At 52.3% G+C, this 18,588-nt stretch overlaps 3 protein-coding genes and 1 long non-coding RNA gene across 7 annotated transcripts in view; 2 read left to right on the top strand and 2 right to left on the bottom strand.

Annotated features, from left to right (window-relative positions):
- Positions 1–361: 361 nt before the first annotated feature.
- On the bottom strand, positions 362–6,843 carry LOC140259724 (uncharacterized). Its single transcript, XR_011905431.1, has 4 exons — positions 6,765–6,843; positions 2,137–2,250; positions 1,589–1,657; positions 362–778 (listed from the first exon to the last, which is right to left on the bottom strand). It is a non-coding gene; the product is annotated as an uncharacterized lncRNA (long non-coding RNA).
- Positions 1,691–7,248, top strand: CCDC63 (coiled-coil domain containing 63). The gene is made up of 11 exons (XM_072351312.1): positions 1,691–1,705; positions 2,148–2,308; positions 2,458–2,647; positions 3,287–3,406; positions 3,863–4,044; positions 4,158–4,339; positions 4,711–4,931; positions 5,380–5,454; positions 5,972–6,164; positions 6,445–6,642; positions 7,133–7,248. Exons 1-11 carry the CDS (start codon positions 1,691–1,693, stop codon positions 7,246–7,248), a joined length of 1,653 nt encoding a protein of 550 aa, XP_072207413.1.
- Positions 7,249–7,515: 267 nt separating this feature from the next.
- On the bottom strand, positions 7,516–11,367 carry MYL2 (myosin light chain 2). Its single transcript, XM_072351148.1, has 7 exons — positions 11,241–11,367; positions 10,381–10,470; positions 9,949–10,024; positions 9,144–9,248; positions 8,369–8,444; positions 8,241–8,289; positions 7,516–7,780 (listed from the first exon to the last, which is right to left on the bottom strand). Exons 1-7 carry the CDS (start codon positions 11,241–11,243, stop codon positions 7,682–7,684), a joined length of 498 nt encoding a protein of 165 aa, XP_072207249.1. The 5' UTR covers positions 11,244–11,367; the 3' UTR covers positions 7,516–7,681.
- Positions 11,368–16,587: 5,220 nt separating this feature from the next.
- The window catches only part of CUX2 (cut like homeobox 2), a 53,691-nt gene continuing 51,690 nt past the window's right edge, over positions 16,588–18,588 (top strand). For all 4 annotated transcript variants that reach the window (XM_072351210.1, XM_072351208.1, XM_072351209.1 and 1 more), the window contains exon 1: positions 16,588–16,676. In XM_072351210.1, the coding sequence (XP_072207311.1) occupies positions 16,614–16,676 (63 nt within the window). In that variant the 5' untranslated portion in view covers positions 16,588–16,613. The remainder of the gene's footprint in view (positions 16,677–18,588) is intronic.

Below are 18,588 nucleotides of genomic sequence, written 5' to 3'. Positions count from 1 at the left end.
CTCCATGTCAGTCAGTGCTAAATGAGTCTATTGAGTCAGGGAAGGCGGGTTAAAGAGAAAATTGCACCAAAACTTACTTTTTTTCCTATTTCTTCTAGAAGATTGTTGGATTCATTTGTTAGAGATGATCCCATCCCGCTCTGATTGCCATTCTGCTCAGCCCCAGACGAAGGTCCATCCAACAATGAAGCCACGCTCATTCAAAGCAGTCTGACAGCAGAGCATTGTTTGGGTGAAAACAGTTCCCTTTAGTAAAATAAATGCTTCTACAATGAGCGTGACAGACACGGACTCTACCAAATCAGATCCCTCCTCAATAATTTAATTTACTCACTTGTTCACAGCTGAACAATTGGTCCATGCAGGGCGAGCACAAAGATGGATGATATGGGGTGTGTTTTGAGGCTGGACTATTCTGAGCATAGGGAAACCAGTCACAATCTGCTCTCTTCCATGAAAGTCATTTCCAATTAAATGCATTCACAAATCCTATCTGGAATTAGCCAGGAACTCCATGGTTGGCTTGTTAGCTCATCACAGTCTCCAGGGCAATAGGGAGGCACAGTCTCAAGAGCCATGAGCCACTTGGGGATTTTGCTTGTTGCCTTAAACTATCCACATGGATGCAGCTGTGCTAAGTGTGATGCAGATGCCCTTTGCACATCCTCATCCCAGAGCTGAGTGAGCTATACCAGGACTGCAGGACCCAGCATTATGCTGTGACCTCCAACATTATCTTCTGCTCCTTCCTCTGGGGATCTCAGGATAGAATCAAAGTCTGCAGACAGAAATGGGAACAAGTACCATGAGGTGTTTATACCTGTCATGCACACACCACCAGGAAGATGTCCCAGCACAGGCTCCAGGGATATTTCCAGGGGTGGTTTCCAAATCATAAATCCTGTTGTGGTTCCCATATGGTCCCCATCTATGTTGTGGTGCAGAGTTGCTGCCATGGCAACCAGCCCAACAGCCATTTTGTGATGCCCAGAACCAGGTTCCAGGAGGCCTAGGATAAGCTGTTGGTTATCCCTGCTCCATTCTGGGTCTCAGCCTTCCCACACTTCCCACTGGAAACCGGATTTTCCTTGGGGAATCAGCCCTATTGCCTCGCCAGAGAGGAGCAGCAGCACCCTGCAGCAGGGTGAGCAGTGACATCAGTATTAGGGGGACAGGGGGACATCCATGGATGCTGGGGGCTGCAGGCTTCAGGATCAGCCTTCGTGCCCTCCCCAACTGCAGCCACATGGAGTGAAACACTCCTTATGGAAGTGATACCCACTTGATTGCCCCAATGCACTCCCCTGGGGCTCTTCCTGCTGGCATGAGGGGGCCTGGCCTTGCTGGGATTTCTATGGAAACCCAGGTACCAAGCAGGATGGAAGAGCTGGAACCATCTGTTCCCCCCTACTTATAAACTCAGTGAGAGGAGATGTTGTGATGGCATCACAACAAATGCTCTCCTTTTATTCATCATGAGGCCATCTGTGGCAGATACTTCATGTGCCAAGCATGCAAGCGGGTGCTTGGGGCCAGGCAGGATGGTGCGGCCTTGACCTCTGTGCCAGCACCACCCCAACCCTGTTACCAGATTTCATCTCTCCCCTTTGAAAACAGGTGGTCCCCAGGAAGGATTCCTCCTCTCTTCCCGAGGTCTCTGCAGAGCAAACGGTGAAGTTAGACAGGAAAAATGAAGGGCTCAAAGGTAAAAACTGAAGCGATATTCCAGCTTGGACTTCTCAGTGGAGGCAGAACTCAACCTACAGAGCTAAATTCTATGGTGTAATCTGGACAGGGCCAGATTTCCTGTCTATTCCTCTTAGCAAGAGGCTGGGTGACTGTAGGGGGTTACCCCATCCTCTGCATCAGGCAAGGGGCCATAATCTGAGGTTTAGATGCTGGGGGGAGCCAGTACATCAGTTATTGGCATTGGTTGGGGCCAAGACCTTGCACTGTGATGTGGCTCACAGCTTGTTTGCTTGACTCAGTGTTTGGGGTGCTGGTGGGTATCTTAGGTGGCAGTGAAGGGCTGGAGGTTGTGATGAGTAGCTGGGTATTAAAAAACTGAAGGTGGGGGTGGCTTTAACTGAGTCCAAACGAACCATTGCTTGTGTTTTCCAAAGTGACCAAACTCACCCTTTCCACAGCGGCTGAGAGTGTCCAGTTTGATGCACACAACCTCAGACTTCCCTGTGACAGAAAGACAGGCTCAGATGGAGTTCTACAGGCTGCAGAAACAGCTCCAGATTGCTGTGGATAAAAGAAAATCTTTTGCTGCCAGCATGAGGCAACAAATGGAAGCTCAGGAGTGAGTACAGCTTCACTGGGCTCCATGGGCTTGGAAAGCCCCTCCATGCCAAAACCTCTTGGGGACCTCAGCAGTGGGGTGGGACAAGGACCTATCCCAGCCCTGCAGGAGGGATGTGCTTCATGTCATTTGTCATCCTACCTCTGCAGGAAAGAAATCCAGTCAGTGAAGGAAGAACATAAAGAGATAGCATTAATGCTGAGCAGGGTCGGGTCCTTGAGAAATATGATCCATGATAACAGAATTTGCATGGAGCTGAAATGCCTTCTGCACACCAAGGATCAGTACGACTGTCTGATTAGAGACAGAAAAGCCCTGCTGTCTGAGCTGGACAATGAGGTGAGAGCATCTGAACCACTCCCTGGCTCAGCATGGTATAGCAGAGCAGACTGGCAGCATCTAGAGGTGCTGCAGAGCTGTCCCTAACAGCCCCATAACAGGAACTCCATAGCTGGGTTAGCTTTCAACTAGGACCTCAGGATCTCCTAGCTATCATGACATTCCCACCAGCCTCAGTGTTCTCCAACTACTTCATGTTTCTTGTGGATTTATTTCCACTGTTAGCTCCACTGTTCTGCCAAACATTTCTTTTCCCCTCCTCCCCCAATTCATTTGCAGAGCCCGTGTGAGGACCACTACCAAAAAAATCCATCCTCATTGCCTGTTCCACCCTACCCAGAGTGCTTCTGAGTTCAGCATCCACTGAATTCCCCTCCAGATGCAGCTGCTTCCCCCTGGTGATGTGAAAATTAAGCAATTTCTTGTTACAGTTTATGTTTCTGAGTGTGCAGAATGGGATCCTTTGGGATCAAAGATGCTTCAATAGCTGTGAGCTCATTAAGGACATGGTTGCTGTAGTACAGGTCAAGGGTACTTTCTTTGGCTGAGCGCTCTGACAAAAGTCCAGAATGTAGAGGTGGACATTATATGTATATAATATATATATAATATATATATATTTTAATTCTCTCTGTGCAGATCCTAGTGCTACAAAAGAAAGTTGAGAGGCAAAACGTGATAACAGAGAAAGTGAAGCAAGCAAACTGCAGTAAATGGCTGCAAAACCAGACTGAGACACTGGAGTTGCATCTGAACAATGTAAGCAAACATTGCACAGGGTTTTTTGGGGCCAAACTGCAGGCAGTACAAAATGCTTTTTGATTAGTACTAAGGGCAAAAGTGCAGATGTATTTGGTTCTTGCAAGCTGCACAAAGGACTCAGCTTGTCCCCTGGCCTCACTGCTCCCACAGTACCTTAAAAGCTCCTTCAAGCTTGGTGACCCAAATGCAGCACTTGTTCTGTGCCAAGAAGCCTGCAGGTCTGCACCTGTTTAGTGATCAAACTGAGCTGCCCAGAGCCACTTTACCTTGGACAATGCCAACATCAGATTGCTGTTATGATCAGCCTGGCTCACTGGCACCACACATGATTTGCAATGAGAACAGGACAGGTCCTATATGCCATCTCTTTCTCTGCGTTTGTCCAGGCCCTGGTCAATGTCTTTCAGCAGGGATTCTGTACCAGCCAAAGCCCTTTTCCTTCCCTCTCCCCAGGTCACTGTGCGTTTTGATACCACCCTGACCAACAATAATAAGCTCCAAGAAGAGATTGAAAGCCTTCGAATTCAGAAAGCCACTTTGGACAACTTCTACTCAAAGCTCTATAAGCACCTGGCCCAGCAGAAAAGGAGGATGGACACTGCCATAGAGCAGACCACGCAGGCACATAAACAGCGGTACGTGGCAGAGCAGAGGCCAGCTCTGATCCTATATAGCCTGGCTACAAGAGTACAAATCCTTCTACCAGCACTTCTTTCCACCTCTACATGATGCAACTCTCTGTGTGCAGGACAGAGTTTCAGGCAAGGATTTCAGCCATGAATGAAAGGCACAGACAAAACACTGCCCAGTATAACATTGAGATGCAGGAGCGGGAACGGATCCGTGACCAGGAGAACAAGCTGAAAACCTTTGTGCTTGCCAAATATACAGATCGCTCTGAGATGGAGGAACAGGCCAAAAAGAAGGAAGGTATCACATACAAGAAATCACCTGCAGCAGTGACTGCAAACCAGGAGCCTGCAGAGTCAGCAAGGAGGCTGCTTGCAGCAGTGTGGAGCACTGCAGCCCAAAGGCAGTCTGGAGCTAGGAATACTTTATCTCGGAGTGCCCTTGGTGCAGGAGTAGGGAAGGGGAAAGCAAGGAAGTGTTTCCTATGTGCACCTACGGCTCCTTAAGTCCTGCTGTGTTTGCCCATTCCCATGCAGACTGTGGCCTCCTTGCCTGATCTAGCAGTACTGAACTTGTTCTGATCCAAGCTCCCCATCTCCCCATCCATGGGCAGAGGCTCTGCCAGCAGAGATACACATGGCTCAGTCATACCTCTATGCCTTCCCCTTTAGCCTTGAAGGCAGCTGAACGATTGAAGAGGAGTCAAGGAGAGAGCTTTGAGAGCCGGGATGTGACCTACAGGCGACTGCTGGAGCTGGCAGAGAACGGGGACATAGACCAGCTTGTGGATGGCTTCATAGAAAAGGAGGGGAAGAACTTTGCCTACTTCAGCTATGCCACAGAGCTGAACAGTGAGATGGAGAAGCTGCAGCAGAGGATCAAGAACCTCCAGGTCTGTTGCAACCCTGCTCCCAGGCTTTCCATACCTACTGCAGAAAATATATCAAGTTCAGGTTGGGTTTTCCTCCTCCACGTACCCAGCATTTCTGCCTACACCAGAGCCTGGCTTACAGCCCATCTTAGATGAAAGCAAAGGGTAGCCAAAAATACAGCTCCCAGATGCAGAAAGGCGCTCGGCTTGAAGCTAAAAGCGTCCCAATGCTGCCACCGTGTTTCCAGCAAAAGTATTGCACAAGAAGGAGCCCCGGGAGACTTAAGAGCTGCCTCGGCTCTGTGCAGAGCTGGCTGGAAGGAGAAATGCTGCCTGTTGAGGAGTGGTCCCCAAGGGGATCAGCTGGGGTGCCCCTGCTCCCAGGGCATGGGGATGGTCCCTGGGCTCTACTGTGCATATCTGATGGACAGGTAGCCAGTGTCCCCTCCATCTGCTTCTGTTTGCACAGAATGAAATCTCTCTCTTCACGACTGACCAGGAGAACACAGAGAGCAGCAGCCTTCATGTCCTGAAGGAGTTAGAGGTAGGATGGCTGAGGTTTCCACCTGCAAAGATAGGGGTGCTGATCTATCATAGAATTATGGAATAGTGGGGTTGGAAGGGACCTTAAATCCCCCAGGCCCACCCCTGCTATGTGCTGCCTGCCCTCAACCAGCTCAGGCTGCCTAGGGCCCATCCATGGCCTTGGGAATCTCCAGCAATGGGGCACCCACAACTCTGGGCAGCACTGCCTGGACCTCACTGCCCTTGCAGTGAAAATCTGGTCCTGACAAATGCTGCTCTGGCAAGTGCCTGAAAAAGCATGGGCTGAAAAGGGCTCTGTCTCAGATTTTGATGGCAGCAGAGCTCCTGCCATCCCTGGTTTCCCAAAGTCTGGGTATCTTCTCTGTAATATGGAGAGTGTGAGATCTCCTTCATAGATTTGTTTTTTTCACCCCACAACCCATCCTGGGATGTTTCCAAACTGGAAATGGCCTTCACTGGGATGGGAGGAAAGAGCAGAGGGCAGTTGTGGCACTTCTCAGAACCTTTGCTGATAGGAACAGCTCAGTCAGAACACTGAGGAAGCCAATGACTATGAAGACAGATGCAAAGAAAGCAGCAAAGTCCTTGGCCAGCTCAAGTCTGCCATTGAGATCCTGTTCAAAGAGAATGACTGTGATGCTACGAAGATCAGGGAGCAGCTTGGCGACAAGGGGCAGATCACAGACATGAATCTGATGCAGTATTTAGGTGGGTTGTGGTTGCCTTATTGGATCTATGCCTCTCTGTCTCCCTTCCCCTCAATCTTTTTCGTTATCATTCTTTTTTTTTTGTCTCCCTGACCTGTCATGCCCTTGAGGAGCATGAATTTAGGATGTCAAATTTCACACAAACTTATGAACTAACCTGGCTATGTGCACATCCTGATGTCCCATGACCTGGTCCCTAAGGAGAATGCCCATCTGATGGCACCACCTGAGGGAAACCTTGCTAGGGAACACTTGTGGGCACCATGCTCCTTCCCACTCAGGTCTGGTGGAGAAGAAGACCAACGAGCTGCTGCTGATGGAGTCCATCCTGCTCTACATGGAGGCTGAAGGCTCTATGACAGTCCAGTCCTTTGACAACCCCCTGCTGGGTGGCACCAAGCTCCTACGTGGCATGGATCAGTCCCACCTCCACCCACCACCTCCTGCCCTGCTAGGCGCCATTGACGCTGCTGATGCCTGTGAGTGCGTAGTAATTGAATGGATCAATAGGATAGGGAAAGGTGTTTCACCAGAGGTGTGAATGACAGAAGGACCAGCATGATAGAAAAGTGCTATAAAGGAAGGGAAAAAGATTGCTTACCCATACCAGAAGGTTCCAGAAGTTTGCAAGGGAAAGCTCCACCAAGAATAGATCTCCAGAAAGAGATCCTTCCCCAGAGGCAGTCAGCCCTTAAATGAGGTCCAAGAGAGGTGCAGCCAGGCTACACCTCTTCTGATTGCACAGCTGAATTGCCTTCACCTGTGCTCCCAGGGCTGACCATGTCCTTTCCCCAGGTGCTCAATCAGTGCTTCAGGCCAGGACTCAACAGTTCCCATACAGAGTGTATGAGGGGGGAAGGAGGGACCATGCCCTTGCTGTCAGCCTATCTGCACCATCCTCCTGGTGCTGTGCTGGGTATGGCAGCCATGTGGGGAGATGTGTGAGGGGGTGACCATTTTGTTGTGCAGTTGAGGTGCCTCTGGACCACGCTCAGCTGCGTGAGCTGCTTCTCCCATTATACCAGAAGGAGCAAGGCAGTGCTGCCAGAGCAGACAAGAAGGGGAGGAACGACACGAAGGCGTGACAGCCTAATGCTGCTGAGTTAAATAAACAGACCTGTCCTCAAACTTCTGTGCCTCTGCAATACCCAACCCAGCACAGCAGCTGTTCCATCTCCTGAAGGAGCACAATGCTTCAAGAGCTCTGTGGGTCATGTTTCAGACTGGCTTTGCCTGCTGCTGCCAGCAGCTGCTGCCATGGGATGGCAGTGTCCTTTCAGCTGTCAGCACATCACAGCACACCACATCAATGCATCCAGCCAACCCCGAGCACTGCTCACACACCAGCAGTTGGATTTCCTCTCACCAAAATGCACTTTATTGTGTGTGGCTGCTGTTCTGGTTTGTTATCCCCATGAACAACAGCTCTGCAGCTCCAGGGAGGGGGACAAAGGGACCTGCAGGGTGACCTACACAGAGGTGACCCCACAGTGCCAAGCCCAGCGCTGAGCCCATGGGTTAGTCCTTCTCCTCTCCATGTGTGATGACGTGGACGAGGTTTTTGTAGTCGAGGTTGCCAGAGACGTCCGGAGGGAAAGCAGCAAACATCTGATCAATCTGCAGGAAAGAGCCATGGTGAAAAGGGGGCACAGGAGGGCTTTGGGGCTTGGCCAGGAGCTGGAGCTCAGGGCAGTGATGGTTTGCACAAGCTTTAGTACGCCTGTCCCCATTCTGCAGCTGTTCAGATCCAAGGGAATAAAGAGGGGCAAAGAATCACAGAACATCCCAAGTTGGAAGGGACCCATAAGGTTCACTGAGTCCAGCTCCAGGTCCTGCTGTCTTGAGCCCTGCTCAGCAAAACTGCTGTGAGTTGAGATGCAGCCAGTGGGGCTCTGATAGGACGCCATTGCTTGGTTTCTTGGACATATGCCTTTGCCTGCTCTGCCATTCCCCTTTAAATAGGAAACTGAGGCCCCAGGCTGAGCACTGGGAGAGGCAAGAGGACCCAGTACCAAAGAGGCAGGTTCAGCCCATGGGAATGGGCATGGATGGAGGGGGGGGGGGCAGGAGCACGTACCTCTTCCTGGGAAAACCTCTCGCCCTGCGTCATCAGCATTTCTTTGATGCTGCAAATGAGAGAGTGTGGTGGGTACTGGGGAGACCTCAATGCCATCCATCCCTCCCCTCAAGTTCCCCTGCACTCACTAGGCAGATTTCAGCCCTTTGCCCTCTGGATCAAACACCTTGAACGCGTTCAGGATCGTCTCCTCTGGGTCAGCGCCTGTGGGCAGCACATCCAGGATCATTGGAAGCAGAGGAAGAAACAGCCAGGAGGAGCCTCCTGCTTCCCACAACCCCTTTACAAAATACAGTGGGATTTAGAGGGTGGGGGGGTTCTGTCTGAATGCTGACCCCCCTCAATCCCTCATGCCTTGGCCACCATGTGTGCTGACAAGGAGAAGAGCAGACATAAGATTGTGTTGTGCCCACATAGCAGGCTGTGTCACCTCCTCCCTGGCATCCAGTGCATATCTAATCTTTTGTGTGTATTTATAGAGCTTCAGGCAGAGGCCCCTGGGGCTGTGAGGCCTCCAGGAGATCTGCAGGGAGGCTGCATACCTCAGCTTGCATAAGAGATAAGGGATGCAGCTGGGTCACAGTCACACAGGGCACTGCAGGATCTCCTGTCCCCTCTTTCTGCGGGGACGGCAGCATCATGGCAGGATGCTTGTCTTGAATGTCTGGGGCACAGAGATTTGCTCCTGCCCAGCTTTGCTTAGACCCTCTCTGACCCATTCCTGAGCTCTGCACTACCTGCATTCCCTCTGCTCCCACCTGACATCTGCAGACCCTTGGGGTCTCACCCTTAGGGAATGGAGGTTCCAGGAGCTGAGTGACATCCCCATATGGGACAGGACACAGCGGTGGTGTGAGATGAGCACCTTCCAAGCCCACCCCTGCTCCCTGTGTTCCCTCTTACCTTTGAGTTTCTCCCCAAACATGGTGAGGAACACAGTGAAGTTGATCGGGCCAGGTGCCTCCTTGATCATCTCCTCGATCTCCTCGTTTTTTACATTCAGGCGCCCTAAGAAAGAGCAGTGTTGGGTGAACGTCACAACCAGCTGCAAACTCTGAGACGAGACCAGATGCAAACGAGAGAGTGAGCTGCACTGCTTCATTCCTCTGCCCCTCTCCTTTAGAAGATATTCTGGGGCAAAAATAGCAGTACTATGGGCTCTCCTGAACCTAGTAACAAGGTCTTTGCTGTATTGATGAGGACAGTAGGAGCTGTACGTGAACCTGGTTATATATGGGTGAAATGAACAGGTCTGGAAGCCTGCATCCTTTGACTTGAGTTTGGGTGACCTCCTGGACAGGCCCATCACCAGTTTGTGTTGGTCTCAGTGATGAGAGAGCCCAGCTGTGGCTTCACAGCTTCCCATGAGCCCCATAAATCCTCCCAACATCCATAAACTGAGGGATGCTGCAGGATGGGAACATCTGGGAGATTATTCAAGAGAGAACAAAGGGAGTGCTTGGCTCCGGGTAATCCAGGTGCAGGTTCTGTCTAGTATCTACAGGGTCAAACACCAACTGCTCTGTGAGTTGCTCTGATTCACCACACTAACAAAAATGGTTTGGGGTTAGGTTTTCAGCAAAACACACGTGAGATGCAGTTAACCACTGGGGCTTGGCTAAATGAAGACTCACAGCTGGTTTTGCACTTAGTTGGTCTAATATGGTCAGAGCTGTTGGGGAGGAGAGGCTCCTAAATGGGGGCTCACCGATTGCAGCAAACGTATCTCTCAGGTCTGCCTTGTCGATGAAGCCATCTCGGTTCTGATCCATGATTGTGAACGCCTGGAAGCAGAGGAGGAGGGCAGGGAGCACAGGGAGAGCCAACAGCCTTTGCCTATGGCGGCCCAACCCCAAAGCTGTGTCATGCCCAGAGCCCTCTCACACCAAGATGAGATCAAACTGGGAGGATAACTCAAGCCTCCAACCACGGGAGCAAGCTCACAGGATGCTTTGAGGCAGCTCCATATTTAACAATGTCACTGAGCTGTTATTCTCACTTTTAAAATAAAACAGCTCAAAAAAATGGGCACTCTGCCTCTTACTGCAAGCCAGCTGTCATCGTTCTCAAAGCACTGAGGAAAGAGCTGAAGGTCACATTGCATCAAGGGCCCCCGTTTGTTTCTATGCAATCCACCTACCTCTTTGAATTCCTGGATCTGGGCCTGCTCGAACATGGAGAAGACGTTGGAATTCGCACCTTCAATCCTCTTCTTGGCTTTCTTGGGTGCCTGCGGGGTTCAAGTATGTAGCACTCACTTACTGTCTTTTTATGGTGTGGAACAAAAGCATTGAACCAGCCTGTGCTTAGTCATAAGCCCTTCATGGCGGTGCTTAGTAATAAGTCCCTCATGGCAGCATGGGGTTGGTGCCTGCTCAGTCCCTGGGTGCCTGGTGATTCCCCACGTGCAGCACCCTGTGCTGCTGACGAGCATTAAGATTCCTGCTCTGTCTTTGCTTTCCTGATGAATTTTGCCAAATAGGTCGGAGCAGAAAGGAGCTGGATTTCCAATTTCTGCTTTCTCAGCTGTGGTGGATAAAGCTGTTGAGCCCAGGCTGAGATCTGCTCGGGCTCAGGGTGAGGAGCACGCTGCTGGGATTACACACAAGGCTGTGGTCACTGGATGTCTCCTTATTGCTCTGAGCCTCTCACTAAGAACAAAGTGTTAATTAATGTATTTGCATCTCTTAAAAAACCCCATCTCCTTGCACTGGGGGAAAGGAAAAGAAAAAAACAGCATTTCCCCCCAAAACAACCTCTCCTTGTCAGGAAGTTCTGCTGAGTGCTACCAACACAGGAGACACCTCTCTGCCCTCACCTGTCCCCACTGCTCCCTGCGGGATGCTCCCCACCTGCTTATCCCAATGTAGGGCTTATCCCTGCTTACCCCTTGGCCATCAGACCCCAAAGCTTCCCCCACTCTCTGCCCACTAATGCCATCCCAATGGGAACACCGTGCCACGAACTCTGCCTGTTCCCATTGCGGCTCCCAGAACTCACCATGGCTTCGCAGAGGTGCTGGTGGTGCTGCAGGAGGAATCTCAGAGTCAGTCCCTCTGCCCCCCTGGACTGAAACAATAAATATGCCTCATTCCAGGCTAAAAATAACCATATGGCCACTTTTGGCTGTAATAGGTAAACCAGCCACCCCCAACCCTCTTGTCTCTGACTTTCTCCTCCTCTAATCTGCAGTAAGCTTGCTGTTGTCACTGGCCGATGTGACATGTGAGACACAGAGGCTTTCAAGGTTAGCAGCACACCAGGAGGCCCTGCAGCTCCCACAAGCTGTCATTCGAGTGGGCAGAGGCTGCGCTCTTCCCTTCTGCTGGGCTGCTCTGGGGTTATCTGGCCCAGCACTGTGCCCCCCATGCCATGGTGCAGTGCCTCCCTTCTGCTTCAGGGTGGATGTGCCCCCTCGTCCTTCACAGTGGAGGAGCAGCCCTACATTCCCCCACACCCAAGGGATGGGAATGTTTTGCCAAGCATCTCTAGGAGCCTTCATGCCCCACTGCAGCTTCTGCATGGGAAAACTGGGCTCTCCTTGGCTGCTAGAGAAGGAGGAGCCCTGGATACAACAGAGACCCATCACCTGTGGTGCTCCAAGAGCCAGAACCCATCCAAAAGGGGCTGGATGAGGCTGGGGGTGGATGCTGAGCTCCCACAGCATGGAGATTCTCTGTGTCACCCCCCGCTGGGGCAGCTGTCACCCGCTTAAGCCGAGCACTTGCTCAGCCCTGGCTTTGCCATTAACTCTCCCCATCCCAGCTGCAGATGGGCTGGGTCTGTATGTGTTTTGCTTTTGGTATTTTTAGGCACTCTGAGGCTGATAGGAGAGCGGGGAGGGCTGGGACATGGCTGGGAACAAAAGGGGCCTTGAAAGTGGATCCCAGAGCTCAGGGCTCTGTCTGGACGCTGCCCTTGTTCCTCCAGAGGACACAAATGCCGCAGTTGATCCCTGGCACTCACACCTCCACCCCACTCCAGCAGTCATAGCCTTGCCTGAATGAGACTTACACTAATGCTGGGATGGATTCTGGGCTGTTTCCTGGGGTCTGTCTGAGCCAAAAGATGGAGGAAACCGTAGAGATGAGCAGAGAAGGGTGAGGAGCAGCCCAGGGCACGCGGGCATGGCTGGGATCAATCACAGCGTGGGCCCTCCCTGGCCAACTCCAGCTGAATCCATCGGCCAGCCAAGCCCAATTACCTTAATTTGTGGCATTAAGGAAAAATCCATAAGCATCAGGGAAGTGATGTGCAGTGGTTTAACGGGACCGGTCACCCATGGAGCTGCCGGCGCTGCTTGGGTGCTGCCCATTGCTAGCTGCATATCCATCTGGGGCAGCACAGGAGGCAGCCCTGGGGCTGGGGAGAATTCCTAAATCATATTGTTTTGGGGAGCCTGGAAGAGGTTTGACTTTGGCCTGTCCCTGCTGAGCACCCATCTCTGAATGGAGGCTTTGAAAGGACTTCTGTATGCAAAAAGGCCCAGCACAGCCTCAGCACTCTGGCTGGGGGTGAGATGCAGATGGCTGCGTGTGTTCTGCTGTCATCTGTAAGATGGTGCATCTGCTCCGCTGTGCACTTCTTGCTGGCAGACATCCCCTGTGCTTCACAGGCCAGATCCTGCTCTGCAGTGAGGAGTGGGATCTGAGATGGGGATGGAGCTGCTTGTTGGTCCCCTCCCTGCTGTGGGTGCTGGGGACTTAGTGACTCCTAGGACAAAATATCTATATGGATATGTATAGGTAGATATAGAGAGCTCTGTAGTGAACAAAAGAGCCATTGGAAAGTGGCTGCAGTCTGTGAATGAATGGATGCCAAGGAATAATACACCTATCTGTGCAATGGCAAAATCAAGCATCGTCCCTGCTTATCTGCCTGAGAGCCTGTGTTCAACATGAAAAAGCCTTTCTAATTAATAGGACAGCCCCTCTCGAGCTCGATAAAAAATGGAGTCAAAAGCATTTGATTAACCCCAGCTCTCTGCAAGGTGCCTGAGCCCAGTGTGTGCCCACAGCCAACACTGGGGATCCCCAGCACCAGAACTGCTGATTTAGGGGGTCTGAGAGCCAAGCCCTGCCCTGCCAACCTGCTTTCCTCATGGAAACCTTTTTCTCCAACCAACATTTTGTTTCTGCCATCAGATCCATTTGATTAACCTAATACATATGTATACACGCTGGTGCATTCCCATTCAAACCAATGTAAATTACCTTTGACCGATACATTTTCCTGGGAAATCAATGCATTTTAACGCCGGATAATATTTATGAAATTGAATATATTTTTTTATTGAAGCTAATGCAATTCGCTTCTATATTATGCATTTTTATTAAACTAATGCATTTGAAATTAAAGTGTTGTATATTAACTACAATGGCTGTTGGTACTTACAGTAAAATAATATATGCTTGCTGAAATCAATACATATTCCAAACCCAGGGTTTTCCAGTTAACAAGGCTGTATCAAATATAACAAATGCGTGTAGCTGCTTTAATGTGATGCTTATATACACTGGCTGCTGTATTTGTTTATTGGTAATGATTACTTTTCAAGGGAGAGAGCTTATTGAAGGTAGAAAAGACAGATTTCCGTGCAGCTGCTGGTGGCCACCGCTTGTCCAGCGTTATCCACAGGAGGGAGCAGTGAAGATGACCTGTGTGATTGCCGCCTCCCTGTGCTTCCCGTGGCATAGGGAGGTGACAGGGACGAGGACGATGCCGCTGGCCCCACGCTGGAGATGTGCCCACGCTGCACACAGGATGCGGCAACGGGAGTGGCATTGATGGGGGAAAGTTACGAACAGCAGCGTGTCCCGTGTCCCTCCCCTGTCCCTGTGTGTCCCTCCCCGTGTCCCTGTGTGTTCCTCCCCGTGTCCCCTCCTGGCCCTCCCTGTCACCTCTTGCCCCGCTCAGTGCCACCCGGCCGGACGCGATGCACTCCCCGAGATGGCCACCAGGTGGCGCCGTTGCAGCAGGCGCAGGGCGGGCCCCGGTGCCGGCGGGGACGCAGGAGAGGGCAGGGAGAGGGCAGGGAGATGGGAGAGGGAAAGGAGAGGGAGGGAGGGAGGGAGGGAGGGAGATCAGGGGGAGGAAAGAGAGAGGAAAGGGAAAAGGGAGAGGGAAGAGAGAGAGAAAGGAGAGGAAACGGAGAGGGTAGAGAAGAAAGTGAGAGGGGAGAGACAGGGAGAGGAGAAGGAAGAGATAGAGAGGAGAAAGGAGAGGAAAGGGAGAGGGAAAGAGAGGGGACAGTGACAAGCTTACGCAACTCTACAGCCTGCTGTGGGGTTGGTTTCTGCTTTCCCAGGCCAGAGGAGGCCCGGATACTGCAGAAGGGCATGAGGCAGATGGGGGGTCAGTGAGGCATGGGACCCCACCAGGATTTCCCAGAGCCCAGGACCCAGTTCTTGTTGTGCTGCCTTCCCTGAGCACGGGATGGGGACTCAGCAGCTGTGTGGGTGTCCACAAGGGCCACTGGCTGAGTAGCAGAGCCCTGAGCTCAGGGCAGCCTCAGCCTCATGGCCGGCCGTGTCTCTGCTCATCACAATGGCGCTGTTTTGTCTCAGTGTGGGTCCTCGTGTCCCCCTGCCCACCCTTGGGACAAAGCATCCACTGTTGGGAGGAGGCTGGCACGTGGCACTCACTGCCCACGCTGCTTAATGGGGTCAGATCACCGCACAAAGGACTTATCGGCCGGATCACAAACGACAGGAAGGCAAGAATAAATTAATGCCTGAAATGGGAGCGTGCTGAAATCCAGCGGTATTTTTTTTTCTCCCCCTTAAGTATGCAGAAAATCCCCTTCCATATTTTAATTAAAAGCCTTTCAGAAGAGGAGGTGAGGGGCTGCCATTTACAGCAGGCTATTGTCAGGCGCACAAAGCGAAGCCGTTCTGGAGACAAACTGATTTATTAACCTCCATCCCGCAGTGCTGCCAGGGCTGGGGGGACCTGGTGCCCCCGAGGTGGGCAGGGATGTGGCTCAGGTGTGGGGCACAGTGTGACAATGTGTCCTCTTCCTCCTGGCTCCCATTGAGTCAGGAATGGTTTGGCCAAAGTGAGGCATTCCTCCCAAGCCCACAATTTGATTTGCTCACCAGGATGCCATGATAATTTTTACTTCTGATTTATGAGCTGGCTCTTCTGTAATTGATGGGTATGATATCAGCCATGAGCAGCCTGAGCCATCCCAGGCCACCAGCAAGGTGACACGGAGAGGGCACCAGCAGGTGCTGGCATCAAAGAGCAGAAATTGAACCAAGTTCCTCCAGAGAAGCAAACCTGGATGCTCAACCTGGTGTCACAGAATCTTTAAGGCTGGAAAAGATGTCTAAGATCACCAGGTTCAACCCCAACCCACTGCCACTGTGCCTACTAACCGTGTCCCTCAGTGCCTCATCTATATGAGGGTAATGGGGTGGGCTCAGGGCTAGGAGTGCTGGTTGGCTTTCCCTAACACAGAGTATTGCAAATCCTTTTGTTGAACTCCGATGTTCTGTTTGCTTGTTCTCCTGCCTATAGTGTTTTGTGATGTTGGGATTGCAGGCAGCTCTGTGCATCTCTGATGGGGGAGATGAGAAGGGTGGGGGGTGGAGGGGTGAGCTATAAGAAAGAAGAAGATCCTTTAGCAGGTTCTGTGTGATAGGACAAGGGGGAATGGTTTCAAACTAAAAGGGGAGATTTAGACTGGATATAAAAGGAAGAAGTTTTTACGCTGAAGCTACTCAGAGAGGTGGAGCTGCCCCATCCCTGCAGACACCCACAGTCAGGGGATGTGGCTGTGAGCACTGATGGAGCTGTGGGTGTCCCTGAGCACTGCAGGCAGTGGGAACTGATGGCTTTTGGGCCTGTCCCCACGGCTGGATAGAGCCGAGCTCCAACCTGTGCATGAGGTGCGTCACCTCCCACCGCCTGCTCCCTGCTGGGGACACTCAGATGCGGGGCTCTCCTGCTCAGCCATCTACCTGCAAAGCCATTTACCCTCCAACCCTGCACGAGTGGGAAGGCAATAGCAGGTACTGGCGGGCAGGTTTTGTGCTCTCTTTGCTGCAGCATCTGCCCGATGCCCGCCCCAAGCCGCGTAGCGCTTTTATTTATTCATTCATTCATTTATAATTTTTTTTTATTTTCCCCCAAATCCAGCAAATAACCGGGAAACTTCCCCCCGGGGCCGCGCTAACAAAAGAGCGGAGCGCTGCGGGGCGGTGGCAGCAGCTGTGCCCGCGGCTCCGGGCCGCCCTCTGCCCGCCCCGTCGGGACCGGCGCGGCGCGGGGCGGGTCCGGGCGGGCGGCGGGGCCGGCGTTGGGCCGGGCGCTGGGGGCAGCGTGGCCCCCCCCCCCAGTCACCCCCTCCCGCCCCCCCCCCCCCCAAAGATGGCGGCGGACGTGGGATCGATGCTCCGGTATCGGACGCGGTTTGATGTCCGCCGGCTCCAGGTTGGTGGCGCGGCGGTCCCCCAGAGCCCCAACCCCGGCGGGGGTTCGGAGGAGGGGGGGGCCCTCCTCCAGCCCTCCCCCCCCCCGCTGCTCGCCGTCCCCTCCCTCCTCCCGCCCTTCGCCATCGATAGGTATCAGAAATTGATCTCCGGTACTCCGCCGTTCCGTTCATCCGGCGCTCTTTGTTCACACGGAGCAGCGCATGGAGCCGCCCGAGGTGACAGCCCCGGGGGCGGGTGCCGGGGGCGGGGGTGGGGAGGCATGAAGTTGCGGGGAGCGGCGGGGTTCGCTGCCCGCCCCGTCGTTAAGTTTAGGGGATTCTCTCCCCAGCCCCCGAGCAGCGCCGGTGTTCACCCGGTAATTGTCATTGCCGATGGTCGGGGAGCGATGCGGCGGCGGTGGTAGTGGGGATGGAGAGAGGGAACGGAGCGGGAGGAAGATGCGATGCGCTCGGGGTTGGCTGGAGCCCTCCTGCGCTCCCATTGTTATTGGGGTCGGGAAGCTCGGAGTGCGCACATTTGCAGCCCCGCATGTCGCTGAACCCAATTGGCGGTGGGAGGCTGAGTCGGTCCTGAGAGCTCTTTCGGAGCTCCGGTTGTCACCTTGTGATGGATACGGCGCCAACAGAGAGCTCCTTTGTGGTCCCGCTCGGGTCACCCGTACCGTCCCCATCGGGCTGTGAAATTAACGGTGAGTCCTTTGTTAACATTGATGACCTGGGAACAAACCGGTGGTGTTGACAACGTGCGACTTTCATGGGCACGCAGCTCGTTGGGAGCCGGGCAGCGACACAATGGCTCCGCAAACGCCTCGTAAATGGGATGAAACCCAACCTGGAGCCACCACAAAAGCCGAAATGCTCATTTACATGGATATTAAAAGGGTTTAACCCTCCTGGAGATCGCAGAGTTGAAAACGCGGCGTGCTTCATGGGGGAGTCAACAAATTTAAATGTGGTTTTGTAAGGCTTCAGCGCTGTATCAACAGTCCCAGCATTTAATACATTTTGGCTTTTAAACAGATTATGCACTACAGCCTCGATCACCGGCCCCAAAAGTACTGCAGGTAGCAGGGCCACCTCTGCTCATTTATGGCATTGTGGTCAGAAGGGGATTAGGGGGATGAGCTCTCAGGATACAAAAGCATTCCCGGGTGCATCACGCTAATGACTTTTCCTGGGCGCGTGCAGAACCTTGGTTTAATAGTAAATGTTGGCAGTGACTTTAATGCAGGGTGGAGGGTAGGTGGCTGGCACCCCCCACCCCGGGAGCAGTGGCAATGGGGAGCAGTGGCCATGGGGACGAGTGGCTGTGGGGAGTGATGGCATTGGGTAATGGTGGCACTGGGGAGCGGTGGTGGCACGGAGTCGTGGGCAGGCAGCAGCGCTGCGGGATCACAGTGGGAAAGGTGACCTTGTGCCAGCTTGGCCTGGTGCCCTCTATTAAAAAAAGAAAAGAGAAAAAAAAAAAAAGAAAGAAAGAAAGAAGGGAAACAATCCATTTATTCTTCTTTCTGAGAGCTTTTTCTTTCTGTTGTCTTTATTTCTTGGGCTTTAATGCGTGGGGCTGAGCTGGCCTAAGGCTTGCTGGGAACGGCGGAGTTTGAGCAGCCCTGATGAATGGTGGGCATATGTAAAACACGCAGATAATGTGCTGTGCGGCGGCACTTTGATCGAAGCAGCATCGAGCCCTTTTACAGCAAATAGGCTCGGAAATGAGAAGAGATAAAATTCTATCAAAGATAATACCTGGCATATTTCACTGGGTTATGAGATTGTTTTATTGTGTACATTACTAATGCAGTATTTTTTTACAGCTTTCTTGTGTATAATAGTCATAACGGGATTCATACCTTTATTTTGCTCTGTGCTTTAATTTGCTTCTGCTTTACGACGTTGGGTTTAGGGCTGTAT

Source organism: Excalfactoria chinensis, chromosome 16, assembly GCF_039878825.1.
Source record: "Excalfactoria chinensis isolate bCotChi1 chromosome 16, bCotChi1.hap2, whole genome shotgun sequence".
Lineage (NCBI taxonomy): Eukaryota > Metazoa > Chordata > Aves > Galliformes > Phasianidae > Excalfactoria > Excalfactoria chinensis.
This window is presented reverse-complemented; position numbering and strand designations above follow the sequence as displayed.

Coding starts and splice junctions, on each gene's coding strand:
- MYL2 (XM_072351148.1), bottom strand. Junction 10,025..10,380: donor AGATCCAGGAATTCAAAGAG/GTAGGTGGATTG, acceptor CTCTGCTTCCAG/GCGTTCACAATCATGGATCA. Junction 8,290..8,368: donor AAAGGGCTGAAATCTGCCTA/GTGAGTGCAGGG, acceptor TCTCATTTGCAG/CATCAAAGAAATGCTGATGA.
- CCDC63 (XM_072351312.1), top strand. Junction 4,932..5,379: donor AGAGGATCAAGAACCTCCAG/GTCTGTTGCAAC, acceptor CTGTTTGCACAG/AATGAAATCTCTCTCTTCAC. Junction 5,455..5,971: donor ATGTCCTGAAGGAGTTAGAG/GTAGGATGGCTG, acceptor CTTTGCTGATAG/GAACAGCTCAGTCAGAACAC.